The 14,518-nt window shown below is 38.2% G+C and overlaps 1 protein-coding gene across 3 annotated transcripts; it reads left to right on the top strand.

Annotated features, from left to right (window-relative positions):
- Window positions 1–9,046: 9,046 nt before the first annotated feature.
- On the top strand, window positions 9,047–14,490 carry cuedc2 (CUE domain containing 2). 3 transcript variants are annotated; one of them, XM_044045401.1, is made up of 10 exons: window positions 9,047–9,179; window positions 10,412–10,513; window positions 10,604–10,747; window positions 11,008–11,069; window positions 11,581–11,717; window positions 11,831–11,998; window positions 12,094–12,158; window positions 12,249–12,309; window positions 12,402–12,564; window positions 13,465–14,490. In XM_044045401.1, the coding sequence occupies exons 2-9, from the start codon at window positions 10,440–10,442 to the stop codon at window positions 12,546–12,548; spliced, it is 858 nt and encodes a 285-aa protein (XP_043901336.1). In that variant the 5' UTR covers window positions 9,047–9,179; window positions 10,412–10,439; the 3' UTR covers window positions 12,549–12,564; window positions 13,465–14,490. The 3 variants fall into 3 exon arrangements, with proteins under 3 accessions (XP_043901336.1, XP_043901334.1, XP_043901335.1); XM_044045399.1 differs by having other exon boundaries at window positions 9,048–9,179; window positions 12,402–14,490; XM_044045400.1 differs by lacking the exon at window positions 9,047–9,179 and having other exon boundaries at window positions 9,190–10,513; window positions 12,402–14,490.
- The last annotated feature ends 28 nt before the right edge of the window (window positions 14,491–14,518 follow it).

The following is a 14,518-nucleotide window of genomic DNA, read 5'->3' as shown; positions in this document are numbered from 1 at the left end:
TTCCACCATGCACATTTAAACAATGGTAATGTCAAAAGACTCTTTAATGACTAATCAGGTGGCTCTGATTCATGCCTCATTCATGCTGTATTCACACATTCCACCGGCTCCATGAATGGACACTCTCAGCCACACATGTCATATACTTTCATTCATAAAGAAGAAAACAGGAGGGGGTTTGAAAAAAAAAAGAGGGATCTGTCTGGTAGGATGAGTAACCCAGGGGACATTTTCTTTTGTGTGGCGCTCAGCTTATGGGGCCAAATGCCAGCAGGCTTACCTCCGCACTGTCTGTCTGTGTGTTTCCCCCTTTCCTTTGCACACAGTAATTAGGAGGATCTTAATGGAGAGGGGGTTTATTAGTGTCTGAGGAAGGCTTTAAACGTCACGTTAATTAAGGGGGATTCGGCAGACAGCTTGTGTGGCGATGTCACCCGTTTTATAAAATCCTTGTTTTGGCACAACAGGAAAATAGGAACTGGTTTTCCAAAGGAAGGACGTCTAGACCTGCGGTCAGAGGCAGAATAGATATTCTGACCCTTGCTGAGCATTAGGATGACGGTCATTATCTGCCAAGAAATTCCACATGTGCATGCAGGGAGCAACAACACCTCCTTTTCTCCCACCCAGGAAAAATAATCAGCCAAATAAACGGCCCAACCCACCAACAGTTTCTTTCAAAAGATAACATCACTGCTAAAATTTTTGGGGGGGATTAATTTATTCTCAGCATATCCTATGGCCACTCATGCAGGATATAAAATCCTAGATTATTTCCTGCTTGGTTAACCCGCATCCGGCCAGTCCCTCTCACAAAGCCATTCTAATGTTGCCATTAGTTATGCTCCTCTGGTGGCCAAAAGATTGATCCCTGAGACTTGGAATCCAATAAATGTGTACATGAATGGCAGAGGGAGATAACATGTTTCTCACAGATAGAGCGAGGGACCGATCAGTGCTGCGACATGATTGGAAAAAGATGATTAACGATATCATATTTGAAAATAGCATCAGCATTAAATTCATCCATAAATTCTAAAGGCTTTTCATTTCCTCGTCCCTTCCATCTTCACACTTTCCAGATTTTCTATTAAAATCACTCTCCGCTGCTGGAAATTTGATAGGAACTGATTTTTTTCTTCACTTGTGGGCTAAAAATATTGTTTCTTAATAGTTTTTTTTTTTATTGGCTCTTATGTGACAATGAAAAGTAACATAAACAACACAGGATACACTTTCAAAGCAAAGCAAACAAAGAAGAAGAAGAAGAAGAAACTACTCACCCAACAACCACAGGAGAGCATGTACTCAGTCATAAAAGCCGGTGTTGTCGCAGACATCATGAGGCCATAAAACCAGAGTCTTCCACAATAACTGCAGCTGCTGGGAGCCTACAGAGGGGATCTGATAACGGGCCCGAGGGGAAACGACAACGCGCTCAGGGACCAGAGATTGTCTGGAAGACAGATAAGAAGACACAGGGACAGGTTATCAGTTAGTTTATGAGGTGTCACTCTGCTCAAACACTCACCTGTTCTGCAGGAGAAAATCATCACAAACAGGCGTCCCATTGATTTGTGCCGGGATCCCACTGGGTCATTTCAATTTGGATTCATTTTACACCTTTTTATGCTCCATATCCAGATTACTTCATGAAGCAAGCACAAATACAAGTAGTTATAGATATTTATGGGGGGGGGGAATAGAAAAACTGTAAATAAGAATGCATCCTTAGCTGACATGACATCAGTATTTACAGTTAAAACCCCAGTCAGCGTCTGCCTTCAGTGAGAAAATTCCTCCTGTCGAACATGGACACATATTCATTTTGTGCTTCAAAACAGCTGAGAAAACGCTCTCGGGACTGAGAGGAAATAGCACGTCCATCCACAAGTGTTTTGTTGTTGTTCTTGTCAAACAGCGTTGAGTGGAGGAATTGTCGATTCAGTTTTTCTTTTGCTTGTGTACAAGACCTGAATATAGTCCAAACCTGCCTGTATGACTTTACTGTCACACTGGGCTGACACTGATTTCCAAATTGACGCCAGTGATTTATTACTGCAGTAATTATCTTGTATTATTTGGGCCCTAAAATTACTCAAAGTTGATTCTATGCGCCTGAATTTAACCTTAAGAATAACTGACTTAGTTTTGAAGGTATAAAGGTTTAACCCTTAGTGCTCACATGCCACAGATCAGTGCCACAGGTGCATCCTTGGTAAATTGCAGCAGAAATAATAAGCAACTCTATATGGATAACCTGGCGGTCTGTGTTTACATTTTGTCTTCAGGCTTTACAAAATTTAATTTGTTGTCTTCTTATGGGCTATTAAACCATAGTTATTCATTTTTAAAAGAAACAAAATGGGAGCAGGTATAATTGTGCAAAAGTAACAAAATAGACCGCTTTTATTTTATTTCTGAACTCTGAACCGTGACCTATTTCCAAATTTCACAAATTCAATCAGATTTTAAAAAGTTTTTTGTAATTTTGGCTCAGATGTGTGTAGTTGGTGAAAATGAACAGTAAATCTTTTACACAAGAGTGCCTCTAGGTAGTGCTGTAAAACAGGATATAAGGCACTCTATTAACCCATGTTTTAACATAGTAATGGGAATAAAACACATTTAAGGAGTGCTGTATTGATGTATGAATCAGCTGCAGTAAAAAATGAGTAAAATGTACTTGTGTAAGACAATTGGATAAGCATAAATGAATTATACGTTATGGTATTCTACTGCTCAACTGCTACATATGTATTTAATTAAAAACTTTACTTTGTCATGTCACTCACTGTGAGTTCTAATTTACTTTTCAGCTACATGTCATGCCTCAATGTAGACCATGATGGCATCATGTCAGAGAGAGAAACGTGTCCTTCCTTTAAGAAAATAAACAACATTGCAGTCGCACTGTAAAAGCTGCAGAGCTGCATCTCCAGGTTTCCTTCGGTTTTTTTTTTTAAATCATTCTTCTTTCACCCACATAAATGATCACAACAAATGACAGTCTCTCCGTGCAGAGAAGAGGGGGAGCCCACAAAAGGGAGTCTGACAGCCATTTCCACAACAGATGTTTTTACAGAGGGGTGTCTTCTCTCCGCTGAGCAGTCTCACACATGAGAGACCCCCAAAAGCTTCAGAGAAACGTCCAGAAAACCAACATGTAAATTTGTAACTGCCATGTCGCACACTGGCGGGCCCACGCCAATTTCATTTCCGCAGGAAACAAACAAGGAGAATGAGAGACGTCAGTGTGTGGGGGGTTTAAAAAGGTGTGTGTGTGGGGGCAGAATTAGAACCTCAATATCAGAAAAAGACAACAGACAACATTGTTATGTGTTATCATGAAAAGATAAGTTGCTATCGATCCAGGTTATGGGCAAAGGCTGCACTATTGACAGGAAGACAGAATATGTTGGCGGGGCAATATTTCATACATTTGGCCTGTTCACTCCATCACTGTGAGAGGGTGTTTTTCTGGGCTGTATATAATAACACGTGTGCTCTTTATTTCCCTCAGATCAATGGTAATGCGAGGGGGGCCACACAAGATGGATGCTACGGGCAGGTTAACCTATCGACTGCTGAACAGAGACACACGGGACAAGACAAGGCAGGGCAGCCCATTTACTACTTTCTTGTGTTTGGAATCACCCGGCTTATTGCACACACAATATATTGTACTTAATTGTACAGTATAATTAATTTTCTGTATAATTTACAGTTAACTCTTGGCAAGGAAGTTACATAATGTATTGTACAATTGTTCATTATTGCGGAAGATGATTACAGTGTATTACAGGGTTTGTTTTACAGGTTTTTTACTAAATTAAATTACATTGCCAATTAGAGCTCCAACTAACAATTATTGTCATAATCGACTAACCTCAATTGTCAATTGTTTTCTTGATTAATCGAGTAATCGTTTGGTCCATGAAATATCAGAAAACGTTAAAAAATGTTGATCAGTAATTGTTAAACCTGGAAATAATGATGTTCTCAATCGTCTTGTTTTGTCCGCAAACCAAAATGATTCACTTTTATTCACATGATTTCTTTGTTATTATGGAGCAAAGAAAAGAAGAATATATTTAATTTTAAAAGCTAGAAAGTCAGTCAGACAGTCAGAAATTTTGTTTTAATCGTGAAAAAAGCTTCAAACTGATTAATTGATAATCAAAATAGTTGACGGTTAATTCAGTAATCGACTAATAGACTAATTGTTTCAGCTCTATTGTCTATTCAATTTACCTGAAATTAATGTTGTACTGTTAATACGTTGCCATGGGATATTTCTGAAGTTCATTTCTTTTTTTGAGACCAGACTTGCTGTTTATCCAACAATGCATTAGCCTCTTCTCACATTTTAAATACATTTGATAACAAGTCCAGTTTGTAAAACATAGGGGAAATTATATTTGCTTGGCAGAAATTTAAGATAAAATAAACATATAAGTATAAAATCAGCAGATTGTTTTTCATTACCCCAGAATGAGCCTTTAAAGTGGAATTCTGGACACTACAGAGTGTTTTTACACTAAGCCAGGATGGACAAACTAAGCATCTTTTTGAGCTCCGACACATTTGGAAGGGAAACTGCAACATGTCACCAAGAGATATTCCTACATTTTACCTTTAAAACTCTGAAACACTAGAGAGATGAAGGTCTAGTCAACTGACATCACCTGGAAAGATGACCATCACTAATCTGCAAAACAAGACATCATGAAGTTATCATCTATTATCTACTATTAAATAGATAATGTTCACTGTTAATCAGAGTCAAATATAGGAAAAACTGCCAGTTTTTCTGTCATCATGTTCCCTGTACCCCTGTACTTTTGTGTGCTCTGTCTCTATATGGACAAACGGGCAGCCTGCTGAGCGGCCACTTCCTGGAGACAGGAAAGGAGGCAGACGGGACGGCAGGCTCGTCCACACAGGAGGCCCAGATCTGGATCAGGTCGCCCTCAAACAACCAGCCGCAGCTAATCCTTCACTTCTTGTCTCTTCAGGACTCCTGAACCTGCAGCTCTTGAAAAAGTGAAAAGGTAAAAATCTAATTGAAAACATTTATGATCTGTACACAATAAGGCTTTGAAACCAAGCAGAAAGAGAAAGAATGATTAGTAAGTTTGATATTTGATTAAAGGTGGGTGATGATAGTGACGAAGGTGAAGGCGGCCTCATATTGTTAAGAGTTTCAATTAATTAAACTGCACTAAGGTTGAATTCACTCTGTAAAAGCACCTTTTGTGCCGCGTCAGAACAGATATGTTTAACTGTTCAATATTTTCAACAAATTCTCCCTGCGAATAATGCGCTGATCCCATTTCTGCTGCACAGGTGATTAAACTGAAAAAAATATCAGATAACTCGCAGGCCTTTCTATTGTGAATGCAGGGCTACACATTCACTAAGAAAATACAATAAAATCTAAATATGAAGTCACTCTGGCTGAACTGCAAATCGAACGTTAATAGAATAAAACTGTTCCGTCAGACAGCACTGAGCATTATTGTCAAAAGTTAGGTAAAGGGTAATTAATTTGGCAGTGTTTTGGTAACTCTGATAAGAATTTTAATTTTTTTGCACAGACACCCCCTCTCTCTCACACACACACACACACACACTCAAACACCACCAACCCCCTGCCTGTGTGAAAATGAAAATCTGTGCCACCAGTACAATATCCACATTATGTGCCTTGATCAACATTGTTGCATGACATGCTTGATTGTGCCCCAGCATATAGGAAGAGAAATGTGTAAACACACCATTAGCACACATTAGGCGTTCCTTTCCACGTGCAGCAGTTTGTAATACTTGTCTCTAAAGTTCCAGAATGTTTTGTTTCTCTCTCTCTGTGTTTGCATGTTGGATTTGTAACATGTAAGATTCACTCCGTTTTTATTTTAGTTTAGTATAATCTGAAACTTTAGTGACCCTTAAACATGATGATGTTTGAAGATGATAATAAACTAGATGACTAGTTGAGTGCATGCGTACACATTTCACATGAATTTGCTCCAAAGGTGTGAGACGTCCAATCAGAAAAACTAACGTTCAGACCAAAGAAAAATGACAAAAGCAAATACATCAACAACTCTTATCCAACGATGATGGCATCAATATTTCCTGACTCTCGGCTTGTGTTTTGGGTGTTATAGAGTGAAAGGGAACTTAATATTAATAACATTTCACACCAAATGTGTTATAAATACTTCAGGTTTGTTTGATCGTAAGTGGTACATTTCCTTTGTTGTTTTGATTCATCAGGAGGGCAAACCAAATCTCTCAGAGGAGTGAGTGAAGTCTTGCTGTCACTAATAACTCAATGATGCCATCTAGTGTTAAAACATGTGTTTCAAAAGAAAACAAAATGCAACCATATTATAGTTTTATTGAGTCTGTCAGTATGAGTTCATGTTTATCACTGAATTCTGATTTAGGGAAAACATGATTAAAACAGGACATGGGGGGTGCTGTGAGTGCATTCAACATGATTTAAGGATGAACTGTTGTGATTTTTGCTTGTTTGGTTGGTTAAACCCATGGTTCTCAAACTGTGGTGTGTGTAGCACCAGTGGTACACAAGCTTCCCCTGGTAGTACCGGAGGAAAATCAGAAATACTGTTTCACTGTAAATACCAGGGTATGTGATTGGAGTTGCACTGAGGAATTTTAACTGGAGTGAATAGAAAATGAAAAATAAAAAATGTCACCTTATCTCCCGCTCTCTTAATCTAATTTCACTATACAAGTGTGTGAAATATATGTGAGGAAGTGGAGGATGATGGGAGAACAAATTATCTTACTGGGACTAAATCTGCCTCCTGTGAAAAGTCTGTAGCTGATTTTCCTCTGCCTATGTATGTATTTATTTATGTATTTTAACATTGGTGATAATGGTGTTACTTCTAGAGCTCAGTATTATCATAGGTGGTACTTAGTGTATAAAAAAAAGTACAAATTGTGTGTACAAGTGTACCAGTATGAGTGATATGGCTGGAAGGCTTTTTTTATTAACCATATAAACCATGACAATAGCACATTTGTGCAAACTATAACCTTTACACATATTGTACTGCCATTTTCATCACACATGATATTGTTTTGGATTGGTAATCCAGCCATTTCAATGATTCATGGGGTTTTTATTATTCTGTGAGGTTTTATGATTGAGATCTTGAAAGTCGCATATTTTTGATTATTATTTGATTGTTTTTGTATAGTATATACGGATGCTTACTTGTCTGTCTCGCCATTTGAAAAAGAGATTTTTAATCCAAATGGTTTATTTTTCCTGGTTTAATAAAAGGTTAAATGTAAGATGATTGGATCACCGCTTCATTTTACACACATGCTACTTAACACATATGCAAATCCTAAGTAAAAGGATTGTAAAATTCTGCAAATATATTTGGCAAATACAAATCTGTGGGTCCAAACCCAGTCTGTGGGACTGACTGTTCAACACACATGGAGAAAAACACGATGCCCTCATTTGCTGTAGCTCTTGTTCGCTCTCCCTTGGTTCCTCGGCCCCACCTGTCTGACCATGAGCTCAGGGTTGAAACAGAGTTCAGCCAAGTTGAGAATTGTTCTTGCTTGTTTTATCAGCGGCGTGTACCATATTTCCTGATGAAATACTACAGCCGGCGAGAGATACTGCCAAGGGAGCAAGACAACAATTGAGTGGGCATTAAAGATTTACATGTACATATCTGCTATAATACCAACACAGACGGAGGCAACTGAGAACAGGATCTGATGGCACCATTGATGCTGCCTCAGATAACACCTCCATCATCAACTATGTATGGATCTGGCAAAAGATATAAGATAATGTCCCAGTGAGAGTCGACTGCTGGCTGCGTGTGGACCAGAGCTGTGTGGAGACAGTGAGTCAGGAAACACAGAAAGCTTTACATTTACTGAGGAGAGTGTGTCTGTGTTAAGATTAGACATTACCTGGTTATCGTTAAGCTTTATTTAGGCTGTCAAAATGAACGATGGCCAGTGCAGACTGTGTGTGTGTATGTTGTACCTAAATGAAAGAAATTTGAAATACATAATTTCCATTGTAAGGCCAATTGTGACCCTAACCCTATGTGCCTGCATTTTAAATTACAGTGGAGATTTTGAAGACATTGCCAGTTATCTATAATGTTGTTCCATTTCTTTGTTACTGTAATGACAGGTGTCATTTTCTCAGTAAGTTGTTTGGTCTGTAAAATATCAGAAAAATCATAATTTTGACTCATATTATAAAATATGAAGTACTCAGCCCAAATTAATACCACAGAATCATTAAGCAGACTTTGTGATCAAATGACCAATCAATTCAGTGGAATTGTATGACTACAGTGTTTATCACAGCACTAAAATGTCACTAAAGTGGATTCAGTTTCTTCTTTTGGGAGAAAAAAAAGGCAAAACGATAAGCAAAAGAGCAAAAACATAATCTGTTATGATGTACAAGTTATTATTGGACATGGATTCAACGGTCACTATAGGACCTTTTTTAATGAACTTTGTTGGGGGGGAATCAAACCAAACACAATCCACCAGACAAGTACGCCATCTAGTGGAACAGAAAGGTGTGATAGTAAAACTTACAAAATCAATCTGCTCTGTGGTTATAAAACACAAAAATACATAATTCCTCTCTGAAAAGACACTTGGGTAGTTTAGGGGTTTTAATGTTGTTTATGGTATCAATAAATGGCAGAGCTTCCATAAATCCAACAGAAACAACATTGTGGGACATTAGGGTAATTTTACATTTCATCACAACATTCACAATAATGTGTGTGTGTGTGTGTGTGTGTGTGGGGTGGGGTGGGGGTGTTTATACATATATAAAGTTTATACAACGTGCGCATGTAATTTCAATGAGTTTACACAATGATACATACCATGTATTTGATATGCAATGGTCAAAACAACCATTTGTACAGAGGTATGTATATTGTATAGAGAGAAGCATTTATGAAAAAGTCATTGTGTAGTGCAAACTGGTTGAATAATAACCAGGAAATTACGTATCAATGTTTGGGATTGTGTGGCCAACGACAAGCTGCACGGATGGAAAGCTCGACTGAGTGAGCAGCCTTTAACCCGGCAGCATTTGGGGGGAACGTTGAGCTTTATGTCGCCATAATTCCCGCAGAGTAAGTTTGCAACTGCACTTAAAGTGCACGGATATAAATAACAGAAGTTAGCCATATAAGCGTTAGCCATTAGCTAGCAGTTAGTGTCTGCTAACAATAAAGTCACCCAGCTAGCGCTAGTTAGCTTACACTGTGCAGTCCTATTTTTCAGTGAAGGTTAACGTTTTGGACAATTTCCAATGTATATATTGAGAAAACGCGTGGAACAATTGAGGTGGCAGTGGAAAAATATTTACAACGTAACCGTGGCGTTAGTTACGAAGCATTAGCTTGTAAAAACAGCCGAGGATCTGTGATGCTAACGCTGGGCAAAACAACGCAGCAATATCAATGTCTTACTCTCTACAAGATTTACTACCTTACTCGACAAAGGCGTTATACAATGCGTTGTTTATTAGCATCGGTTACACGTGAGGTCTGAGGTTTTACTTGGTATTTATACACTCACCGACCACTTTAGCGGGTACACCTTGTTAACACCGGTTTACACCTCCTTTTTGCCTTAATGCTTCGCGGCATTTATTCAAAAAGCTGCTGGAAACGTTCTCCATATGTGTAGGTCCTTATTGATGTGATAACATCAGCTGCACATCCGTGGTGCCACATTCAAAGTCACTTAAATCACTTTTATTGTCCATAATGATGCTTGTTGGTTTGAACTCCAGCAGGTCATCTCGACTGTTGTCTTAATTATTTGCATCTACTTGCTGCCACTGTTGTACCTAATAAAGTGGCCAGTGAGTGTTTGTAAGCACATTTTAATGTAAACCGATGTGTTACATAAAGGTATAAAGTCGACCATATTGTCTTTAGAATAATCTCAGATGATTGTTGGTGCCTGAAAATGAAAACGTTGTTTGTTGCTTAAGCTTTCGTAAGAAATACTTTGAAGACATACCTGTCAGTCTGAGCTGGTGGTGTACCTATCAAATGTGGTGCTGAGACCAATGTTTCACAATCCTGGTCCTTATGACCCACTGCCCTGCATGTTTTAGATGTTTCCTTGCTCCAACACACCTGAACCAAATGATCAGCTCATCAACAAGCTTTGCAAAACACTGGTGACGATGCATTCATTTGTGTTGTGCTGGGAAAACATCTAAAACATGCAGGGAAGGTAGTGGGTCCAGGGGAACAGAAATTGAGAGCTACTGGCTTAGGCAACAGCTGCTGTGCTTGGTCATTTGAGATTCACACCTGTTATAACATTGTTTTCTGTACCTCAACCTCAGCACTTCTTCTACTGTACAGTAGAACGCAATGGACCTTCACAAAATCATCCACAGTGCGATGCACGATTTCATTCATACGTACATTCCTGATGCAGATCTCAGGTAAACAATGCCTCCAGCTTCTTTTGCATCCCTACAAGAGAAATCCAGATTACTCATTTTTACAGTAATGTCTTATATCATTTATTGCAGTGCACTGGATGATGTTCTTCTGTCATATATCACTGGAGTCCTGGAGGATCTTGGCTCCCCACATAGTGTGGAGGAGAACTTCGATGTGGAGGTTTTTGCAGAGATGCTAGAAGCTTACATACCCGGCTTTGCTGAAATTGACAGGTGATACTAGTCATTGTTTTCATGATTGATAATATGTGTTGCTTTGTCCACAAACCAAAGCTATTCAGTTTCTCTAAATATCTTTGGTTTATATATTTACTCTTGAGAAGCCATGAACATTGTTTTTATTTCTGAACAAATTGTCAAAATAATCGATCAATTAGCAACATTTTTGGCAAGTTATTTTACTATTGTTGCATCCCTTATTTCATCCATCAGTAAGTTGTAATTAAAATTGTTTTACCTTTTTTATTTTGCAGTGTAAAAGTCTGTGAAATGATGTTCAGCCTGGCTTCAAAACTAGCCACTGCTCGGACCACAGGTAACTACATTTGTAATCATTCGTTTCCTGTTCCGTTCATTTACCCATCAACAACTCCTCTTGGGTGCAGTGGATAAATATCAGGATGCAAATAAATAAACATATAGAATGTACAGGGTTCCCCTGGCTCTAAATGGCATCGCTAATTCAAAGTGCCAGCATCTTTATCTGTGATATTTGTTTTTGTATTTTGTGTAGAAGAACACACATTATCTATCTTTATAAAGTGATTGGTGTTGGGTTTAGGAGTCTGTGCGCATGATCTACCGTAAGATGTGCTGCCCGAGAACTTGGCTTGTATGTGAAAATGACAAATAATACAAGGTTGTGCACTGAAATTGATGCAAAGTCTTTTTAAACAGAATTGAGTTCAAGCGATATATAAAACTCTGGAATTCCTCCATTTGTAGTCAACAAACTCACTTTGAGTAACATTGATACTCATTTAAATGGCTATCATTTACATTTTCAGTAATGTGTGACGATGTTAACTTGTTTGTTTCCTTTGTAGGCAACGAAGACAGTGATGTGCCTAAATCAAGGACAGATGATCTTTCTATGAAACAACTCGACACCCTGCCAAATGAACATCCATCAGGAAGAGAAGCACCGCACAGAGAATCACAGACAGAGGGTGCCACTGCTAAAGTGATTATTTGAGCACATTATTCTACTGAAGCTGATCCATTTGAATTTGTTTATTAATTGTTGTATGCCCTGCTGTTTATATAAGGTAATTAAAATGTGCATATTATGTCAAGCTTCCAGAGTCTGAATGGGAAGCCCAGGAGCAACACCTGCTGGAGATGTTTCCCAAGTGTAGTCTGTCTGAGGCTCGTAGTGCCCTGTCTATTGCCAAAGGAGACATGGAGGAAGCTGTGCGCCTTATCATAGAGGGTGATATCCAACTCAGCTCCACTTCTGCTAACGTGAGTCTGCCACACCTACAATCATTGTCACTGTGTGTTTTATGTCAGCCTTGTGTGTGTTTACAGTCTGATTTGATGGTGTCTTGTTGCCTCAGGTTAATCATGGGAAAAGTATTTCCTCGCAGGCAGACCAGAAACTTAAAGAAAGCATCCTTGAGAAGTGAGTAAGAGAGTTTTTAAACTGTGGAGCACAGAACAAGCCTCACTGCTTTGTGTCATTGTTTATGACTTGTTTTTTTCTTTGCCACAGGTACATGCTTGTGGACAGTGAAGAGGACAAAATAACACACCGGCCTGTCGCCCCCAAAGATGTAAGTCTCTGCTTATACTCTGTAAATCACAGAGTAGCTGTATCAAATGTCTTCCTCAACAATAAAACCTAATCGTGGTGTAAAATCCGCAGGCTCCAAAGAAGCTAGTGCGCTACCATGGCAGCCAGGTCGTAACCACAAAAGGCGAGAGATACCAACTTGTGAAGACAAACGAGACGGAGGACATGAAGAAAACATACGTCAACCTCAAGCCTGCAAGAAAGTACAGATTCCATTGATGACGAGCACAGCACTGTAAGCGCAGCTACTGACAATATTGTTTACATTATTGGTCAAATAAGCAAATTTTAGCCTGAATTTGTTTGTTTTTTTCTTTTCCCAAGTCACGAAACATATTTATTAGACAATGTTTGTGGCTTATTTTAAAAAACCTACCATTTTATGCCTTGGTTAAATCATGATATTACAGTGTTCCAGTTGTATCACTGTTCATTAACTTAAAACTTTGTGTGATATATGGCTGGGATGTCGTCACATGTGGTCTAGTTTGTCCCACGGCCTAATTTATCACTGTTTTGTCATTTCAGCAGGTCTGATGTTGCACTGACATCTTTTTTGACTGTGTAAAATTCAAATTTGTAATAGTTTTTTGCTTTCTTTTTGTATTGTATTGTATTTTAACTGGGTAGAACATGTGTAGGTTCATAACTATGGCACAAAGTTATAGAGATGAATCTACTTTACTTTCTGTACATACGTATGAGTGAAGCTGTAAAATTCCTTCTGAACATTACATGTCACACCATTTTTACCAAAAGGTCCAGTGTGTAACGTTTAGGAGGCTTTATAGCAAATATTGTATATTCTAGCCATATGTATGTTTATATATAGGTGTATAATCACTTTTAAATAAAAAAACAATTTGGTTTTTCCAAAGCCTTAGAACATGTACTTGAGGTCAGGCCTTGTAATCATATTTCTGCAGCAGCTGAAACTGACGAGTCAGCCACAGTGTGATTTGCCAACTAAGAAAAAGGCAACAAGAGTAAAAAAAAGAGTGGAGAAAGTTATGAAAGAGTGATTTCATCCTTTCTAGAATGCAGGGGCCACCATAGTTCCCTGATGCACTTGGGAAAGGGACAGTACACTGACTGTGTGCTGAACAAATCTTTTTCCTCTCTGCCAATGTTCCAGATAAATCCACATTGGATAGTGAACTTGGTCCGTTGCAGCTGAGGCACAAGAGTTTAACAACGTAAGTGTATGGGATAATATGCAAAGTTAAAAACATTTACATTTAAAAAAAACTGAAGAGAATTAAGCTAAATATGTCCCAATGTGAAATGACCGGATACTAGAGCTAAACAGTTATTTTCAAAGTGAAATTGCAATTTATATGAATGGAATTCACACATATTAAAGTTATTTGCCCTGTATTAGAATGTATTTCACGTTGTAAATGTATTATATGAAAATGTTAAAGCTTTACTTTAAAAATTGCAATTCAAATGACGACAGCAATATCTCTCAGAAAAACCCGATATTTAGTTTAGTCCTGAGCAGCTTGAGAATAGCTTAATGTTAGTGGGTGACACCAGTGAATTGTTATTAAACAAAAGGTGCTCCAACTTTCATGGAACTCCACAACAATGGGAAACACTACCACTATCAAGGATGGCATCATTTTCTAGGACAGCATATCTAATTCTCAAGGGATGCACAAACTCAACATGTTAAATTTCAAGTGCTACTGGTTGATGTTGATGTGTTTTTAAATTTCCTTTGTTTTTATTATCGACATTTAGATTTGCAACATCTCATATACATTGCTGAAATAGTCCACCAGCTCCCTTCATCTCATTTGTGTTGAGTTTTGCTCATTTTTGTGACTGACTTGTTTTTTTATTATTGTTGTTAATATCATGGTTGGCTCCTTTATCTTTCCACCAACATATACAACTTATCTATTTTGAGCAACTGTAAGCTGTCGTTTTTGATTGGTGGCATAATATACTTTTCCTGAGTGTAGATTTAACACAAATGCTTCAAAGACGTGTTGTTGTTATTGACGCTCGTCATTATCAGCAGCAATGTTGTTTTTATTTACTGTACGATGGTATTACTGTAGAGCATGGAACGGATTCACCGAATCCAAAGAGAAACTGTACACGCACAATTTATAGTAAATAAATACAAATTTTTTTTAGACGACCATTAAAATTGTATTCTTTGATTCATTTACAAGTAC

Source organism: Solea senegalensis, linkage group LG15 (assembly GCF_019176455.1).
Source record: "Solea senegalensis isolate Sse05_10M linkage group LG15, IFAPA_SoseM_1, whole genome shotgun sequence".
NCBI lineage: Eukaryota > Metazoa > Chordata > Actinopteri > Pleuronectiformes > Soleidae > Solea > Solea senegalensis.
This window is presented reverse-complemented; position numbering and strand designations above follow the sequence as displayed.